Consider the following 16848-nt stretch of genomic DNA (forward strand, 5'->3'; position numbering starts at 1 on the left):
CTGCCCACACGACACCTTTTATTAATTGACTGTTGCACATTCTGATTCTGCTGTGTTTGGTTGTGACATTCACACCAGTAAAGTGTTATAATTTGACTCCTTCCATTGTCCGTTCATTTACGCCCCCTGTTGTGGGTCCGTGTCACTACACTTTCCCAACAATTTTGAGTAATTCATTCCCACGTGATGTTAGTTTGTGCCCACATTTTGAAAAATTTGTTCCCACATTAAGGATAATTTGTTACCATGTTTTGACTAATTTCTTCCCACATTTTGATTAATTCCTATATTTTGATTACTTACTTCCCACATTTTGAGTAATTCATTCATTATGTTAATTTCAGCCTATGTTTTAATTAGTTTGTTCCCACATTTTGATTAATTCGTTCCCAAATTCTGTTTAATTTGTTATCATTCCTTAATTCATTAATTAATTAATTCCTTGTGGTTAATTTTCTCCCAGATTTTGAATTAATAAAATACTTGATCATGTCTTGGGGAATTTGTGTACATGATATTAAGTAATTAAATCCTTTTGCAGTGCAAATTCATTTATTCCAGCCTTCAGCCTTCAAGTCATTCATTCAGGATGGACCGGTTGTGTGCCTGCTGGTTGGCATAGAATCCAAGAGAGGTCCACGGTGTACTGGATGCAGAAAACATGGCACTATTTCATGCTTTTAGACAGAACCTGATTAATTCCAACAGTCACCTGCTGAAAGTGCAATATTAGATACAGACTTTTTCATTGTCAACTTTAACTTTGGGATAAGTTACCATGACATACAACTACAGAGCAGTGATATTCATGCACCACGGAGAAAGGCTGGTGCAAAAAGGTGGGAATCAAGTGTATCTAAAGTGCATGCAGCAACATTTAGAGGGTTCAGTGTAGTTCAGCACACTCTCAATATATAGAGAGTCATTGATGAGAAATTGTGGTGCACATCCGCTGTGCACATGGTGTTTTTAAATGCATAGAGAATGTCTCCAGCCACTCATGGCTAAAGATGGGGAGTGGAAAGCAGGCTCTTGCATGTGTGTAATTTCACACTGACTATAGCATTTAGAAAAGAGAACCATGTCTGTGCATGAGGCTGTATAACTCTGGGAAAAATAATTCCTACATGCATACACGTACACACAGTTTTAGTTGAATCTGCATGGATTTATAAGTGTGACTCCTATAGACCTTTATTTGTGTTTTTTTGGATCTCTTGGGGCCTTGCACATTTGCTCTTGTGATGGATGATGATGTGATCTTACTCTGCTTGGAAAAAAAAACAAAAAAAACAAAAACGAACTGGCTAAGAATTGTGATCATTCTGCTGAGCTGTACGTATGTGTGAGACTGCTGAGATCATGTTAAAGTTGTGAAAGGTAAAACCATCAAGTGCATCACAAAGTGCATGGAATCCTGCAGCGCAAAACTGAGTAAAGCATCATCAACGGTCATACTGATCAGAATGTTACAGCAGGTTTGTTTACGTTATTTTCCTCGTATTGCTGTGTCAGAATAAAGGATGTATAGTTGGCTGGGAGAGAGGTCTTTTTTTTATTCCCGGTATACCGACTCATCACTTTGGCCGGACTCCAGCCAATGCGGGACAGAAAGGAGTGGCAGCGCTCCAAGCAGAGCGCAGAGGAGCTGTTCTGTGTCTTTAAGTTGCTGCTGGATTTTCTTCACGCGGCGAGTCGCAGCCTGCGGGATCATTTTTGTTTGTGCGCTCATCGGAGAAACCTGTTCGCTGGAAGGAGCTGGAGCTGTTATTTTTGTGTGTGTGTGTGTGTGTGCGCGCGTTTTCGCGCAAAATGCTTGTAAAGACGCACGGCGTGGCGTTTAGGGCGTGAAAACCGTCAAAACTATGAGGTGCCACTGGATTGTTTTTGCCTCGCATTTTATTTTTCAACTAACAGGTAAGAAATCCTCGCGAAAAAAATCAGAATAAGATCATCACATGGCCTTTAAAAAATTCATAGCTAAAAGCGGATTTGCTGTGCGTCTTTTCTGGATGAATCACACTCGAGTTTGTCATTAATTTTATAATGCCATGTTTGCTCTTTTTTCAGTATTAGATGGCCAGTGGGCTGAACTGTCACGAAATTATCCTAAATGTGCCTTTTCTCCTTTTTTTTAGTTAAGACAACGGCGCGTCATTGCGCACGGGTTCATTTGGTTCTATGGTTTTCCTTACGTGAGTTTGACATAAACCGTCGCTGCATTGTTCATGAAAACGGTGTTTAACGGTCCAGTCCGCTGAACCTGTCGGCTCAAGTCTCCAGATCATATCAGGGCTCATTTGCATAACCACTAAGTAAAGGTAAAGATGCCTTTGGGCTGCGCTTGGCAACAGGTGTGCGTCTCTCTCTCTCTCTCTCTCTCTCTCTCTCTCTCTCTCTCTCTCTCTCTCTCTCTCTCTCTCTCTCTCTCTCTCTCTCTGTGTGTGCGCGCGCGCGCTTTTCTTGACTGCCCTCCAGCAGTACTGGCTCTGTCAATTATTTATTCCGCTGTAATTAAAAGCGTTTGGGTCGTGCGCGCCTGCGCCATAAGAGCCAAACGAGCCGACGCGGTCTTTGAACGCAACACACCCTGACGTGGAACGAGCGCACAGTGAAAATGCGGTCCCTCAGCAGTGGCTTTTAAAAATCAAACCAAATTTTTTCCTTGCAAAAATAATTACGCACAAGTGTAAAAGCGCAAAATCGCCAGTTATATTTATTTATTTATATATATATATATATATATATATATATATATATATATATATATATATATATATATATATATATATATATATATATATATATAAAAATACACACTGCATACAAGTGACACTTACATCATTTTTTCCCTCCACGTGTCTGCCAGGCCCGAAGGCACAACAGTCACATGAAAATCCTGTTCTCCTGATGGCACCTTTCTCGAGAGAAAGAGAAAAAAAGCGCAAGAAAAAAAAAGTTGGCGCAGATGAAAGCTGTGACATAATAATTTACTTTGTTTCCTTGTCTTAAGGGAATAGACGCAGGTCCTTAATGTATGATTACTCAGCGAGTACTGGATCATAATTATTGATTGTTCAAAGAGCAGATGGTGGTTAGATGCCATTTAACATGCAGCTCTATTCTGCTGTTACTCTTTTCCCTGATTGATCTTTATGGTTTCTGTATAAATTTCTTAAAAATCTTTATAACCACCACACACTACACCAACCTGCTCTGTGTTCCGTTTCAGTGTGGGGTGAGCCGATCATCTCCCCCAGTGGGCCCCACGTAGTAGTTCCCAAGAGAGGGAAGCTGGAACTGCGTTGCCATGACAATGCCACGACGTCTGGCGCCCCATCCAGGGTGAGGTGGCAGAGGGAAAGGGCTCGCAGGATGGAGGGAGAGGTGGAGGAAGGCGGAGCGGTTTATGTTAAGGTGGCGGCAGTGCAGGCCTACCACATGGGTCGCTATGTGTGCATCAACAACAGCACACTGGAGCACAGCTCCATCTATGTGTATGTGAAAGGTGGGTGTTTGAGGTTGCCACAGGCAGGATTGGAGGTGTGCTGTGTGTTTCCACTCAAATCTTTGTCTCTTATCCTCTCAGACTCCCAGAATGCCTTCCAGCGCACCATGGTGAACGGCATCCTGGTGCGAGAAGGTGAAAACTGCACCATCCCCTGTCTTGTGACAGACCCTGAGGTCACCCTCCTGGCCTTGGAAACCTGTGAAGGAAAACCTTTACCCCCCGGTATGAGTTACAGCAGCAGCCTGCAGCGTGGCATCATCATCAGCAATGCAAGAAAGGAGTACGACGGCTGTTATGTGTGCGTGGGGCAGCTTGGAGGAGTCAAAGTGAGGTCTAGCCAGTACACAGTGGACGTACGGTTAGGTAAGCAATGAAGATCATTGCTTACATCTTGAAAGCTTGTATCTTAGTCTTGTCCATCCAAATTGGAAGTCCCAAAAACCAGTTTTATTTGTTATTATCTATCGTCCACCTGGTCGTTACTGTGAGTTTCTCTGTGAATTTTCAGACCTTTTGTCTGACTTAGTGCTTAGCTCAGATAAGATAATTATAGTGGGCGATTTTAACATCCACACAGATGCTGAGAATGACAGCCTCAACACTTCATTTAATCTATTATTAGACTCTATCGGCTTTGCTCAAAAAGTAAATGAGTCCACCCACCACTTTAATCATATTTTAGATCTTGTTCTGACTTATGGTATGGAAATAGAAGACTTAACAGTATTCCCTGAAAACTCCCTTTTGTCTGATCATTTTTTAATAACATTTACATTTACCCTGATGGACTACCCTGCAGTGGGGAATAAGTTTCATTACACTAGAAGTCTTTCAGAAAGCGCTGTAACTAGGTTTAAGGATATGATTCCTTCTTTATGTTCTCTAATGTCATATACCAACACAGAGCAGAGTAGCTACCTAAACTCTGTAAGGGAGTTAGAGTATCTTGTCAATAGTTTTACATCCTCATTGAAGACAACTTTGGATGCTGTAGCTCCTCTGAAAAAGAGAGCTTTAAATCAGAAGTGTCTGACTCCGTGGTATAACTCACAAACTCGTAGCTTAAAGCAGATAACCCGTAAGTTGGAGAGGAAATGGCGTCTCACTAATTTAGAAGATCTTCACTTAGCCTGGAAAAAGAGTTTGTTGCTCTATAAGAAAGCCCTTCGTGAAGCTAGGACATCTTTCTACTCATCACTAATTGAAGAAAATAAGAACAACCCCAGGTTTCTTTTCAGCACTGTAGCCAGGCTGACAAAGAGTCAGAGCTCTATTGAGCTGAGTATTCCATTAACTTTAACTAGTAATGACTTCATGACTTTCTTTGCTAACAAAATTTTGACTATTAGAGAAAAAATTACTCATAACCATCCCAAAGATGTATCGTTATCTTTGGCTGCTTTCAGTGATGCCGGTATTTGGTTAGACTCTTTCTCTCCGATTGTTCTGTCTGAGTTATTTTCATTAGTTACTTCATCCAAACCATCAACATGCTTATTAGACCCCATTCCTGCCAGGCTGCTCAAGGAAGTCCTACCATTATTTAATGCTTCAATCTTAAATATGATCAATCTATCTTTGTTAGTTGGTTATGTACCACAGGCCTTTAAGGTGGCAGTAATTAAACCATTACTTAAAAGCCATCACTTGACCCAGCTATCTTAGCTAATTATAGGCCAATCTCCAACCTTCCTTTTCTCTCAAAGATTCTTGAGAGGGTAGTTGTAAAACAGCTAACTGATCACCTGCAGAGGAATGGTCTATTTGAAGAGTTTCAGTCAGGTTTTAGAATTCATCATAGTACAGAAACAGCATTAGTGAAGGTTACAAATGATCTTCTTATGGCTTCGGACAGTGGACTTATCTCTGTGCTTGTTCTGTTGGACCTCAGTGCTGCTTTTGATACTGTTGACCATAAAATTTTATTACAGAGATTAGAGCATGTCATAGGTATTAAAGGCATTGCGCTGCGGTGGTTTGAATCATATTTGTCTAATAGATTACAGTTTGTTCATGTAAATGGGGAATCTTCTTCACAGACTAAAGTTAATTATGGAGTTCCACAAGGTTCTGTGCTAGGACCAATTTTATTCACTTTATACATGCTTCCCTTGGGCAGTATTATTAGACGGTATTGCTTAAATTTTCATTGTTACGCAGATGATACCCAGCTTTATCTATCCATGAAGCCAGAGGATACGCACCAATTAGCTAAACTGCAGGATTGTCTTACAGACATAAAGACATGGATGACCTCTAATTTCCTGCTTTTAAACTCAGATAAAACTGAAGTTATTGTACTTGGCCCCACAAATCTTAGAAGCATGGTGTCTAACCAGATCGTTACTCTGGATGGCATTTCCCTGATCTCTAGTAATACTGTGAGAAATCTTGGAGTTATTTTTGATCAGGATATGTCATTCAAAGCGCATATTAAACAAATATGTAGGACTGCCTTTTTGCATTTACGCAATATCTCTAAAATCAGAAAGGTCTTGTCTCAGAGTGATGCTGAAAAACTAATTCATGCATTTGTTTCCTCTAGGCTGGACTATTGTAATTCATTATTATCAGGTTGTCCTAAAAGTTCCCTAAAAAGCCTTCAGTTGGTTCAGAATGCTGCAGCTAGAGTACTGACGGGGACTAGCAGGAGAGAGCATATCTCACCCGTGTTGGCCTCCCTTCATTGGCTTCCTGTTAATGCTAGAATAGAATTTAAAATTCTTCTTCTTACTTATAAGGTTTTGAATAATCAGGTCCCATCTTATCTTAGGGACCTCATAGTACCATATTACCCCATTAGAGCGCTTCGCTCTCAGACTGCGGGCTTACTTGTAGTTCCTAGGGTTTGTAAGAGTAGAATGGGAGGCAGAGCCTTCAGCTTTCAGGCTCCTCTCCTGTGGAACCAGCTCCCAGTTCAGATCAGGGAGACAGATACCCTCTCTACTTTTAAGATTAGGCTTAAAACTTTCCTTTTCGCTAAGGCTTATAGTTAGGGCTGGATCGGGTGACCCTGGACCATCCCTTGGTTATGTTGCTTTAGACGTAGACTGTGTTTCATAATTATTGTATGGCCTTGCCTTGCAATGTGGAGCGCCTTGGGGCAACTGTTTGTTGTGATTTGGCGCTATACAAGAAAAAAGTTGATTGAAGTTGATTGATAACAGAATTTGCACTGAATGTCACAGAGTTTCCCAACTGTTGTCATTGTCCACTAAAATATGCATACATATTGTAATATTCCCCAAAGCTGATTTGTGTCTTGGATAAGCCTACCGGTGCAAGTGGACATGCACTCACTTGCTCTTTTGAATGGAATCATTGCCATTGTTGGGCTGCATGATTTGATGAACAAGACATACTGTGGTTATTGTGGGAAATGTTTCAATATGGTAAATGAGATGGCCCACTGTGTTACACACACCATTGGCTGAATTGGTTAATCTGGATCCCTGAATTGAATCTTGATTTCATCTGACGTCACACTGCCCCAGTTGCTACCTTGTAAACATTCACAAAATGCTAGAACTTTCCCCTTCCAGACCCTCTTTAGAGGTACAGCTGGCTGCAACCCAGTCTCACGTCAGTTCTTGATAGATTCTCCATGGAGAGCCCTGAGACCCTTTGGTTTCATCTGACGTAACACTGCCCCAGGTGCAACATCTTAAACATTCACAAAATGCTGCCGTTTCCACCTTCCAGAACACCCCTCCTCCTAAACACACACATATTGTCTTGTTGCGCCCTCCCCAGATGTACAGCATCATCATACTCTACGTTTTTTGGAATGAGCCTTGAGATCCTTTGATTTCTTCTTCTTAGTGCCCCATTTGCTACATCTTAAACATTATTGATTTTATGTTCGTTGGTAATATTGATGAGTGTTGAGCCCACATAGAGGGTATACAGCTCTGAAATGTGATGTCATGTATCCATGACAACGCTCATTTTGTGTTTCAGGTCTGTTTGAGTGCAGTGTGCCTATTTTTTTTCCATCCTTTTGTCAGTTTGGTGATACAATTTCAACTTAATTAAAATTAATGACTAGTGTTGCACATCCACCAAACCCAACCCAGTCTCACGGCAAGTCGTGATTCAGCAGCACGAAAATATACATTAATCTATTGGTTCGTGATATTGTGATGAAAGCGCCTCATTTTCGTCACGGCAGCACAAATTCATTCTAATTCATTCGGTGATGGCTGCACGAAATTAAAAGTGAAGCGGGGTGGGGGGGTCAGGGTGGTTATGGTTAGGGTGGGGAGAATGAGTAACATTAGGTTATGGTTAAGGTTAGGGTCCGGGGTAGGAGTAGGGTTAGTAATAGTGAGTTAAAAAAAAACACTGTCACGAAAATTTAACTCATTTCCTCACAGGAGCATGAAAAAAAAACAAAAAACGTGAGACTGGGCTGACCAAACCATTAAACTGCCCTGTGTCCTGATTGGCAACCACCCAGGTAGACCACAACACATACTGTGTCAGATATTACATCTATACTGGTAGGTCTTAGAAATTACAGAAAGAGAAGACAAGATACTTGTTCAAGCGTTCCATTGCCCACCGAGTTTTATCAAAATACGGAAAATATGGTTTGATTGCAACCAAAAAGCCAAATGGGGGAAAATCACAACACCTCTGCACTTGTCTTTGGGAAGGCGGAGGGAAAACAAAACTACATTACAGGATGTAGTAAAGTTCAGCTGTAACAAAGTAGCTTTAACTATCCACACTGTCAATAAGCTTAGAAGAACAAGTCCTATCTGAAGAGGAAAAATTGCTGTTTTCCTCATGTCTGCAAGAGCAGGGCATTCTGGGCCAGGGTTATCCCTTGCTTGCTTGTCTTTGTTGATATAACACATTGGGTTTCTCCAATTTCACAACTAAACATCTGATCATGGCCCAGACTAGCCATAGGTGATTTATGATGTTGTGCACTTGGTTTCAGCGTGGAAGGTTTCCGGTTCAAACCCCACCCCTGCCACGTTTCTAAATTGCAATGTGGAGTTGCGTCAGGAAACCTGTGCCAATTCAACATGCAGATCCGCCTTGGATTTGCTGTGGTGACTCCAAATACAAACAAGTGAGCAGCTGAAGGGACTTACTTACTGTGGCAGAGGTCCTTAACACGGTTCTCTGAGTGTGGAAAGCCAGCATGCAGTACCTGTTGGAACTTTTCCAGGTACCTGTTTTCTGCTTTGACCAAAAATAAATCTGCATTGTATGTCTGAATCCTGAGTGCTCCTTGCATCGCCTGTCTCATTTATGTATGCTGACTTCATCACAGAAATTCCACAACACTATGTAGACCCCAAGGTCCACTGGTGGTGGTGCTTATCCCTGGATTCTGTAGCTTGAAAGTGTACAACTCCACATGGGTGGGACACCAATCTGACAGAGGTTACTTCCACAGCCAAGACCAGCTTAACCCCTTAACGCCCGAATTTATATAGCTGTATATAAAAAAAATGTTTTGTGTGTTTTTGCCTTTAAGTAGATGGTAAATAATGTTGAGATTATTAATTTCACTTTTGCACAAAAACTAGATAGTAATATTGGGTATTCTGGTAATGACTTTATGTTATAATGTTATAATAATAATGATGGTATGTTGCAAATTTGCGTCAACGGGCATACAGGTCAATTTGGTAAGTTGCATATTTGAGTCAGAGATTGTAGCATATATGCGATGATGGGCGTTAAGGGGTTAAGGGGACTGGGACAGTGCAGATGAAGGGTGTCGTGTGGACACAGACAGTTGACCATGAATCCAATTCAGGTTTAAATACTGGAAACCCAACTCCTTACCCCGCTGAGCTGCCTGCTCCACAGGTCTGCTCAAAACAGATCATGTGTGTGTTTGCCCCACCACTGGATCAGCACAAGAAAAAAGGTTAACCAGAGGCAGGCTGGGAGGAGTCACGGCGTTCCGGGTCCTTTTGACCGAGAGCTGTTGTGATGAAAGATGGATGTGAGGGAGGGAGGAGAGGACGGATTAGTGAGTCTCCTCGCAGAACAAAGCTTTGTAACAGTCCGTGAAGGCCGTGTTTGGGGTAAACAGAGTCACTACAGCCTTTTACAAACATGGCAACGTGAAAATAAATCACCCACTTAATCTGCTCTGTCCTACCCATATCAAATATTGTTTATTCACTTGAGTATAAACATGAATTACTGGAGTTCATGTCTGACACCAACAACAGATGGCATGGATGATATGAACAGATTTGGTTTCTGTGGTCATTTTGAAGAACTATGACTGGAAGGAAGTCTTTTCAATCCATGCTCACATACTATTTAGAGTGTTTTGCAATGTGTATTATAATAATATTATAAAAATTCAACATGCAAGTGCCCAGAATTGATTGTGAGAAGGGCAAAGGTCATGGCCAAATTTATTGTTCCTGTATCCATCATAAGAATCGATGCCAAGAAAATATGAGTATGATGAGTAAAGTGGAAGTATATTTCTGAGAATGTGCTGTTTAACTTTCCAAAAAGGTCATTTGCATTTCTTTTCTTGGCGCTGCAGTCCCGGAGATGTCTCCATTGATCGCGTTGTCCCAGAGAGACACTGTCATCTTGAGGAAAGGGGAAAAGTTCGAGCTTACCTGCAGCTCCTCCAACGTCAACCCTGACTTCAGTCTGAAGTGGACCTTCCCTCCAACAGCAGTGAGATCAATATAGAGATTGTTGATAGAACAGGCTGCTGCTCTACTTTACTGTTGTGTAGCCAGCTGTCGATATGAGAGCTAAGGTAGATCTTTAAAAATATCCACTTATCTGTGTGCATAATGTCCGCATATCACTAAACCCTCATATGATTTCCAAATCTGGGCCATTTCGTCTATGCACATCTGTCAAAGAAACAAACAAACAAAAAAAAAACTAACAAACAAAATTAGAATTTTTTTTGATAGCACACATGTCGTACATATTGGTTTGTTGCCGCTAATCTTTAATTCCGATGCCTTGCAGCGTGCAATTGAATCTCATACCTCTCACATCCTGTCTGGTTCCCGTGGTTACAAACGTGCCACCTCTCTCGAGATCACCGCAGTCAATCAATCGGACTCAGGTACATACCACTGCTATGCCCACAACGAGAGAGGCACCAGCATGGCAGCGCTGCAGCTGGATGTCTACGGTGAGTCTTGCCGATGGCTTTTTTACACAAAGTCTACTAGAAATACTTGTGTAGTGACTCTGGAGGCAGATCCAAAAGGTCTTATTCATAAGAATAAAAAAATAAATAAATTGGCACCCCAAACTTTGGAAATCCCCCAATCAGTGGGTCAAGAGACAATTAAATGTGAAGTGATAAATTTATTATTTATTATAGGTATGAATGTGCAGTTACATAATTCATTCTTACATAACAAAAAAATTATAAAAAAATCTAATCTGAGGGTTTTTTAATTTCATCAAAGAAACCATCAACCGACAAACTGCATATTTAATCATAAAAACTATGTTTTTGAATCTTTAGAAATACATATTTGCTGTGATAACGGCATAATTTCTTACATAGGTCATAGATTCAAGTCCACATTTAGACTATTAGGTATATGGGGCATGCAGCCAGTACATTCTGAGTGCTGGTCCCAAGCCCGGATAAATGAGTAGAGTTGCCCCAGGAAGGGCATCTGGTGTAAAACAAGCCAACCCAACAATGCAGACTAAAAATTGAATTTCCATACCGGATCAGTTAAGGCCCAGGTTAACAACGAGCGCCACCGGTGTCGTTGCTCAACAGGGTGCCGGCGAAAACTGAGCTGCTGGGCAAAGAAGAAGAGGAGGAGAACGTGTCCATAGACAGCGGGAGAAGAGGAAAATTGTAATCCAATTACATTTGTTCCGCAAATCTGTTTGGTTAATCATGTGAGATTTCAGACCATAACATATCGAGTAGATGGTGGCAAAATATTTGACCGTTTCACATTTGATGTATAACTCCGCGCCCTGACCGCATTGCTGCATAGGTGTCATAATGGTGCTGTCAACTAAAACTGGCGGAGTGACACGGCCAAAATAAGTGGATTCAATGGATTTAACTGGATTGATTGATGGATTTACCGTGGATTTAACTCAGTGCATCTGATGAGATGGAGAAATCTGTGGTTCTGCTCACATGAAGACACTGTTGCTATGGTAAGCTTTGGCGAGCTGACCACACCCTTTCACAATGATTCGCTGACCAAATTACTTACAGAAAAATAAACTGTGCAAATGATGGAATTGGATGAGAATGGGAATAACCCTGTTGTGTCTGATGATTTGAGGATGTTCATGCTGGAGCAACGTGTTAGCAGAGCTGGTAAAACTCAATTTATGACCATAAATTCCAGCATGAACATCCACAAATCATCAGACACAACAGGGTTATTCCTTAATTAGAAGGGTGAAAGTGAGAGTTAAGACTTTGAATGTTGGCAGTATGACTGGTAAATGGAGAGAACTGGTTGATATGATGGAGGGGAGAAAAAAATAAGGATGATGTGTCAAGAGTAAAACAGAAAGTACAAGAGATTAGTAAGGATGAAGTGAGGGCAGCTATGAAGAGGATGAAGGGTGGAAAGGCAGTTGGTTCAGATGACATTCCAGTGGAGGCATGGAAATGTCTAGAAGAGATGGCAGTGGAGTTTCTGTTTTTTTAAGAGCTGACATAACATGTGAATTTCTCCACTGTGAGATCAATAAAGTCTTATGTTATCTTATCTTATCTCTTAATAAAACCTTGGAAAGTGAGAGGATGCCTGGGGAGTGGAGACGAAGTGTGCTGGGTCCCATTTTTAAGAACAAGGGTGATGTGCAGAGCTGCAGTAACTACAGAGGCATAAAGTTGATCAGCCACAGCATGAAATAGGAAAGAGTAGTAGAAGCTAGCCTTAGAAAACAGGTGAATATCTGCGAGCAGCAATATGGTTTCATGCCAAGAAAAAGCACTACGATGCCATGTTTGCTCTGAAAATACTGATGGAGACATATAGAGAAGGCCAGAAGGAGTTACATTGTGTGTTTGTGGATTTAGAGAAAGCTTAGGGTACCAAGAGAAGAGTTGTGGTATTATATGAGGAAGTCTGGAGTGGCAGAGAAGTGGTGCGGAACATGTACAAAATAAAATAAAAACTAAGAAATCATATGTACGTAAGAATTCACACCCTTTGCTCAATACTTTGTTGTTGCACCTTTGGCAGCAATTACAGCCTCAAGTTTTCTCAGATATGATGCCACAAGCTTGGCGCACCTATCTTCCTTTTCTCTGTGCGAGGATTTTTTTCATTTCTTTATCAGTAAGATTTCTGCTCTTAGATCCCCGCTCCCTCCGTCTGCTCAGAATCCCTCAGTTCCCACAGTAAGCTCAGCTGTCTTTCACTAGTTTGAGCCTGTTTCACTCTCTAAACTTACTGAAGTAGTGGAACACTTACGTCCTGCTAACTGCCCTTCTGACAGCATTCCATCGCGTTTGTTAAAAAAGGTTTTTAGCTCAGTTGAGTCTTTTATGGTGTTTCTTATAAATCTGTGTCTCAGCTCTGGACATGTTCCATCCTCCTTCAAGCATACCACAGTGCAGCCTCTTTTGAAAAAGAAAAATTTAGATCCCCTGGTTTTGTCTAATTTCAGGCCAATTTCCAAAGTCCCTTTCCCCCCCAAGATTTTATAGAAAGTTGTTTTTAACAAACTCCAATAATTTAGAAAGGACCAAAGTTTGTAAATTGCTCCAGTCTGGTTTTAAGCCTCTTCACAGCACTGAAACTGCAGTTTTAAAAAGTTTTTACTGATCTTTTATTAAACCTGGCCTCTGGTAACTGTGCCTTTTTAATTATTCTTGATCTGACAGCAGCATTTGACATGGCGGATCACACAATTCTGTCATGCCTCAAACACTGTGCAGGCATCGAAGGAACTACTTTGAGTTGGTTTAAATCATACCTCTCAGACAGATCCTTCTCTGCACATTTGGGGCAGTTCTCCTCAGTGGCCTCTCTGATCTGCGGAGTCCCCCGGGGGTCGGTTCTTGGCCCTATATTGTTCTCCCTCTATATGCTACCACTGGGGGTCGATTTTTAGGAAGCATGATATTCCATTTCACTCCTTCGCTGACGATGTTCAGGTATATTTGCAGTTGAAGGTTCCTTCCAAAGATTCTCTCTAGGCTGTGCTTAACTGCTTGAGTGACATTAAAACATGGATGGACTTAATTTTTAAAAAATTAAATGAAAACAAAGCAGATGTCCGGTTCAGTCCCCTGACTTGGTTCAGGTCCTTGCCAGCTCCCTAGGCCCACGAGCACCTTACATAGGTCCCCACCATAGGAATCTTGGTGTGATTATTGATGGTGCATTTAAATTAGATAAACAAGTTAGCTTAGTGGTCAAGACTAGCTTTTTTTCAGCTGAGGCTTCGAGCCAAAGTTAAATCTTATCTAAGCCAGAAAAAGTGGAAAAGTGATTCATGCTTTTATTACGTCTCACTTAGATTCAGTGTTGCCACAGTTACTTTGAAAAAGTAATCCAATTACTGATTACTGATTACTCCTTGAAAAAGTAACTTAGTTACTTTACTGATTACTCAATAGTAAGAGTAACTAAGTTAGATTACTAGTTACTTTTTTTGTTACTTTCCCCAGCTGCCGACAACAACTCTCTGCAACCTCAACATGACAATGATACTTGTTTTGTCAAAACTCACTTTATAGTCACCCTTTCTTGACTTCAATGAAAATAAATACTTGTTTTATAAAAAGTAAAATAAAAACCTCTTTTTTGACCTCATATTTAACTGTTGACAGCACTGTAACAGTAAAACTTGCAATTTCTAACCTACATTGTTTATAAATGTAACTATTAAATTCTTTTTAACATTTTTCTAACATTTAAATTCTCTCTAAACATTTTACTTGTCGAACTTATTACTATTATAAGTAGTATTAGTAGTTGTAGTAAAAAAGGCTCCAAAACTGGACCTTTAACCCTTTACCTACTGAGGCTATAAATGGACGATTGGTTATAATTTTTTATTATAGCAATAAAATTAAGAAATAATATTCTATGTTTGTGTGCTTTGGTACCCTTTTCCAAGAGTACATGAATTTAAATTATATTACACCTGATTAACTATTTATACACATTATTTGTAAGTTTTAGCATTTAAAATGAGAAAAACACAAAAACGAACTTGATTTTTTTCAGTTTTTTAGTGAAAAATGATTGTTATGTAAAGGAAGTTTGGATTTCACATTTTTAACAGGAAGCTGTAAGTGTTTACAATCAAAATAATTAATTTTGTGTGTCTAGAACTCAGAAACAGCGCAGAAACAGTGCAAAAGTAAACATTTTGCAAGGCGAAAATATGCAAAAAGAAACCAATTTTAAAGTGCAGAACCAAACAATATGAATAACAACAAACAAAGTGCAAAACTATATATAAATATATCAATTATTATCTGTATTATTAAAATGTGTAATAAATCACTCATTTGATCACTCATTTTGTGCAAAATTATACAATATGAATAAAACAATAAAGTGTCCAACTGTATACAAATATATAACCAAGAATCAAAATTAGATCTAAACTACATCAGTCCATTGTCAGTGTGGTACTGTTTGTAACAGTTTCTGTCTGGCTGAAGACAGAGGCCAATTTTACAAAGTTTGCACATCCAGCAGGTTGACCTCTTGCACACCTTGCAAGAATGCTGCCCCTTTGTGGATCGCTGGCAAGTTGGGTTTCTGCTTGTTGGCACCGGGCAGTGGCTTGTGGCTGATGGAGCCATCACACCCACACAAACACACACACACACACACACACACCTTCACAAATGACACTAACACCCTGCCTTTTCCTCAAAATTTACTACATTTATGTTTGCTGTCTGTCTCTGTACTTTTCTGTCACTTTTGCACTCTTTTTCATACTTTTCCCTCGTTTCAAAAGTCACCGAACGCACTACTGTAATATATGCAACATATAGCATACTGTTGGAAAGCACAGGTTCTTGGCTTGCTGTCAGTGTTGAAATTTTTCAGATTGAGGGCTTACATGAGAACTTACGGTAATGAGAATCAGCGGCGCACAAGTGTGAAACTTCCGTGTTTTTCCTCTGCGTTATGACATCACAGGCTTATGTTTACCATTATACACCATATATCATTGGAAAGCCCTTGGTGTTAGCTTAACAATGCACTTTGAATCATTCGGATTGGACAAACTATGGCAGAGTTACGGTAAAAAAAACTACGCATATGGAAAATATGGCGTGGGCGCCATCGCTGTAGATAAAGGGTTAATCTAGGGGTGTTGTGGGGGGCGGCGGGGGACATCCCTGCCCCACGCCATCATTCCATCTGGATTCGCCCCTGCTTTGACGTTTGAACACATATAATGGATAACATTTATTTATGCAGAAACCATGACCAGATTTACAGGTAAGAAAGTTTTATTGTGTTTTCACATCATGTGGTCCTCAGAAAGACAGTTTAGGTCATTTGAGTGGAAAATAGTGTTAGTTGTTGACGCGTCGCGGAGGATCAGCTGTTTTTAACGAGCAGATACGGAGCGGCTCAGATCAGAATTCTAAATAAAGGAGAAAAAAGCATAAAAATGTCTTTGTAAAGCTCAGTGCAGGTGTGCTGTTGTCACCGTGCTTTAAGAGGTGAGGACGAGTCGTAGCTGCTGCAGAAAACCGCAGATGAAAAGCTCACAGCTCGCTTAAAATGGGCAGTTCAGTCAAACCCCGACCCCTGCCCACGGACCAAGTTTAATGCTGCTATCGACCCACAATGCAAAAATAATAGTAACGCACAGTGACTTGGAGAAGTAAATTTAATCTGATTACTGATTTGGAAAGATTAACGCGTTCGATTACTCGTTACTAAAAAAAGTGGTTAGATTAGAGTAACGCGTTACTAAGTTACTAAGTAACACGTTACCGGCATCACTGCTTAGATCATTGCAACTCCTTGTATGTTGGTATTGACCAGTCAGAGCTTAAACGCTTGCAGCTTGCGCATAATGCAGCAGCTCATCTCCTAACTGGGACAAAGAAGCGTGAGCACATAACTCTGGTGCTCTCTTCCCTTCACTGGCTTCCAGTTAGATACAGGATTGATTTTAAGAGTTTTTTTATTTATTTTTAAGTCTCTGAATAGGCTGGCCCTGGAATACTTGTTTGACCATATTAAATTGCACCAGCCCTCCACAGCCCTTACGTCAGTGAATCAGATGCTTTTATACATTCCTCGAGCCTTCTTAAAAACTAGAGGAGATCGACCCTTTGCAGTTGTAGCTCCCACTCTGTGGAGCGCGTGACCTTTCACTGTGAATAGTCTCTG

The 16848-nt window shown here is 40.6% G+C and overlaps 1 protein-coding gene across 3 annotated transcripts in view; it reads left to right on the forward strand.

Annotated features, from left to right (window-relative positions):
- The first annotated feature begins 1591 nt into the window (after window positions 1–1591).
- kitb (KIT proto-oncogene, receptor tyrosine kinase b) overlaps window positions 1592–16848 on the forward strand; it is a 40588-nt gene continuing 25331 nt past the window's right edge. For 2 of the 3 annotated variants that reach the window (XM_034189135.1, XM_034189136.1), the window contains exons 1-5: window positions 1593–1917; window positions 3233–3508; window positions 3590–3874; window positions 10044–10183; window positions 10490–10658. In XM_034189135.1, coding sequence (XP_034045026.1) covers window positions 1866–1917; window positions 3233–3508; window positions 3590–3874; window positions 10044–10183; window positions 10490–10658 — 922 coding nt within the window. In that variant the 5' untranslated portion in view covers window positions 1593–1865. Of the gene's footprint in view, window positions 1918–3232; window positions 3509–3589; window positions 3875–10043; window positions 10184–10489; window positions 10659–16848 lie in introns of all 3 variants that reach the window. The other variant, XM_034189137.1, reaches the window with a different exon arrangement.

The sequence above is a fragment of the Thalassophryne amazonica genome, chromosome 15 (genome assembly GCF_902500255.1).
Source record: "Thalassophryne amazonica chromosome 15, fThaAma1.1, whole genome shotgun sequence".
NCBI classification, from domain to species: Eukaryota; Metazoa; Chordata; class Actinopteri; order Batrachoidiformes; family Batrachoididae; genus Thalassophryne; species Thalassophryne amazonica.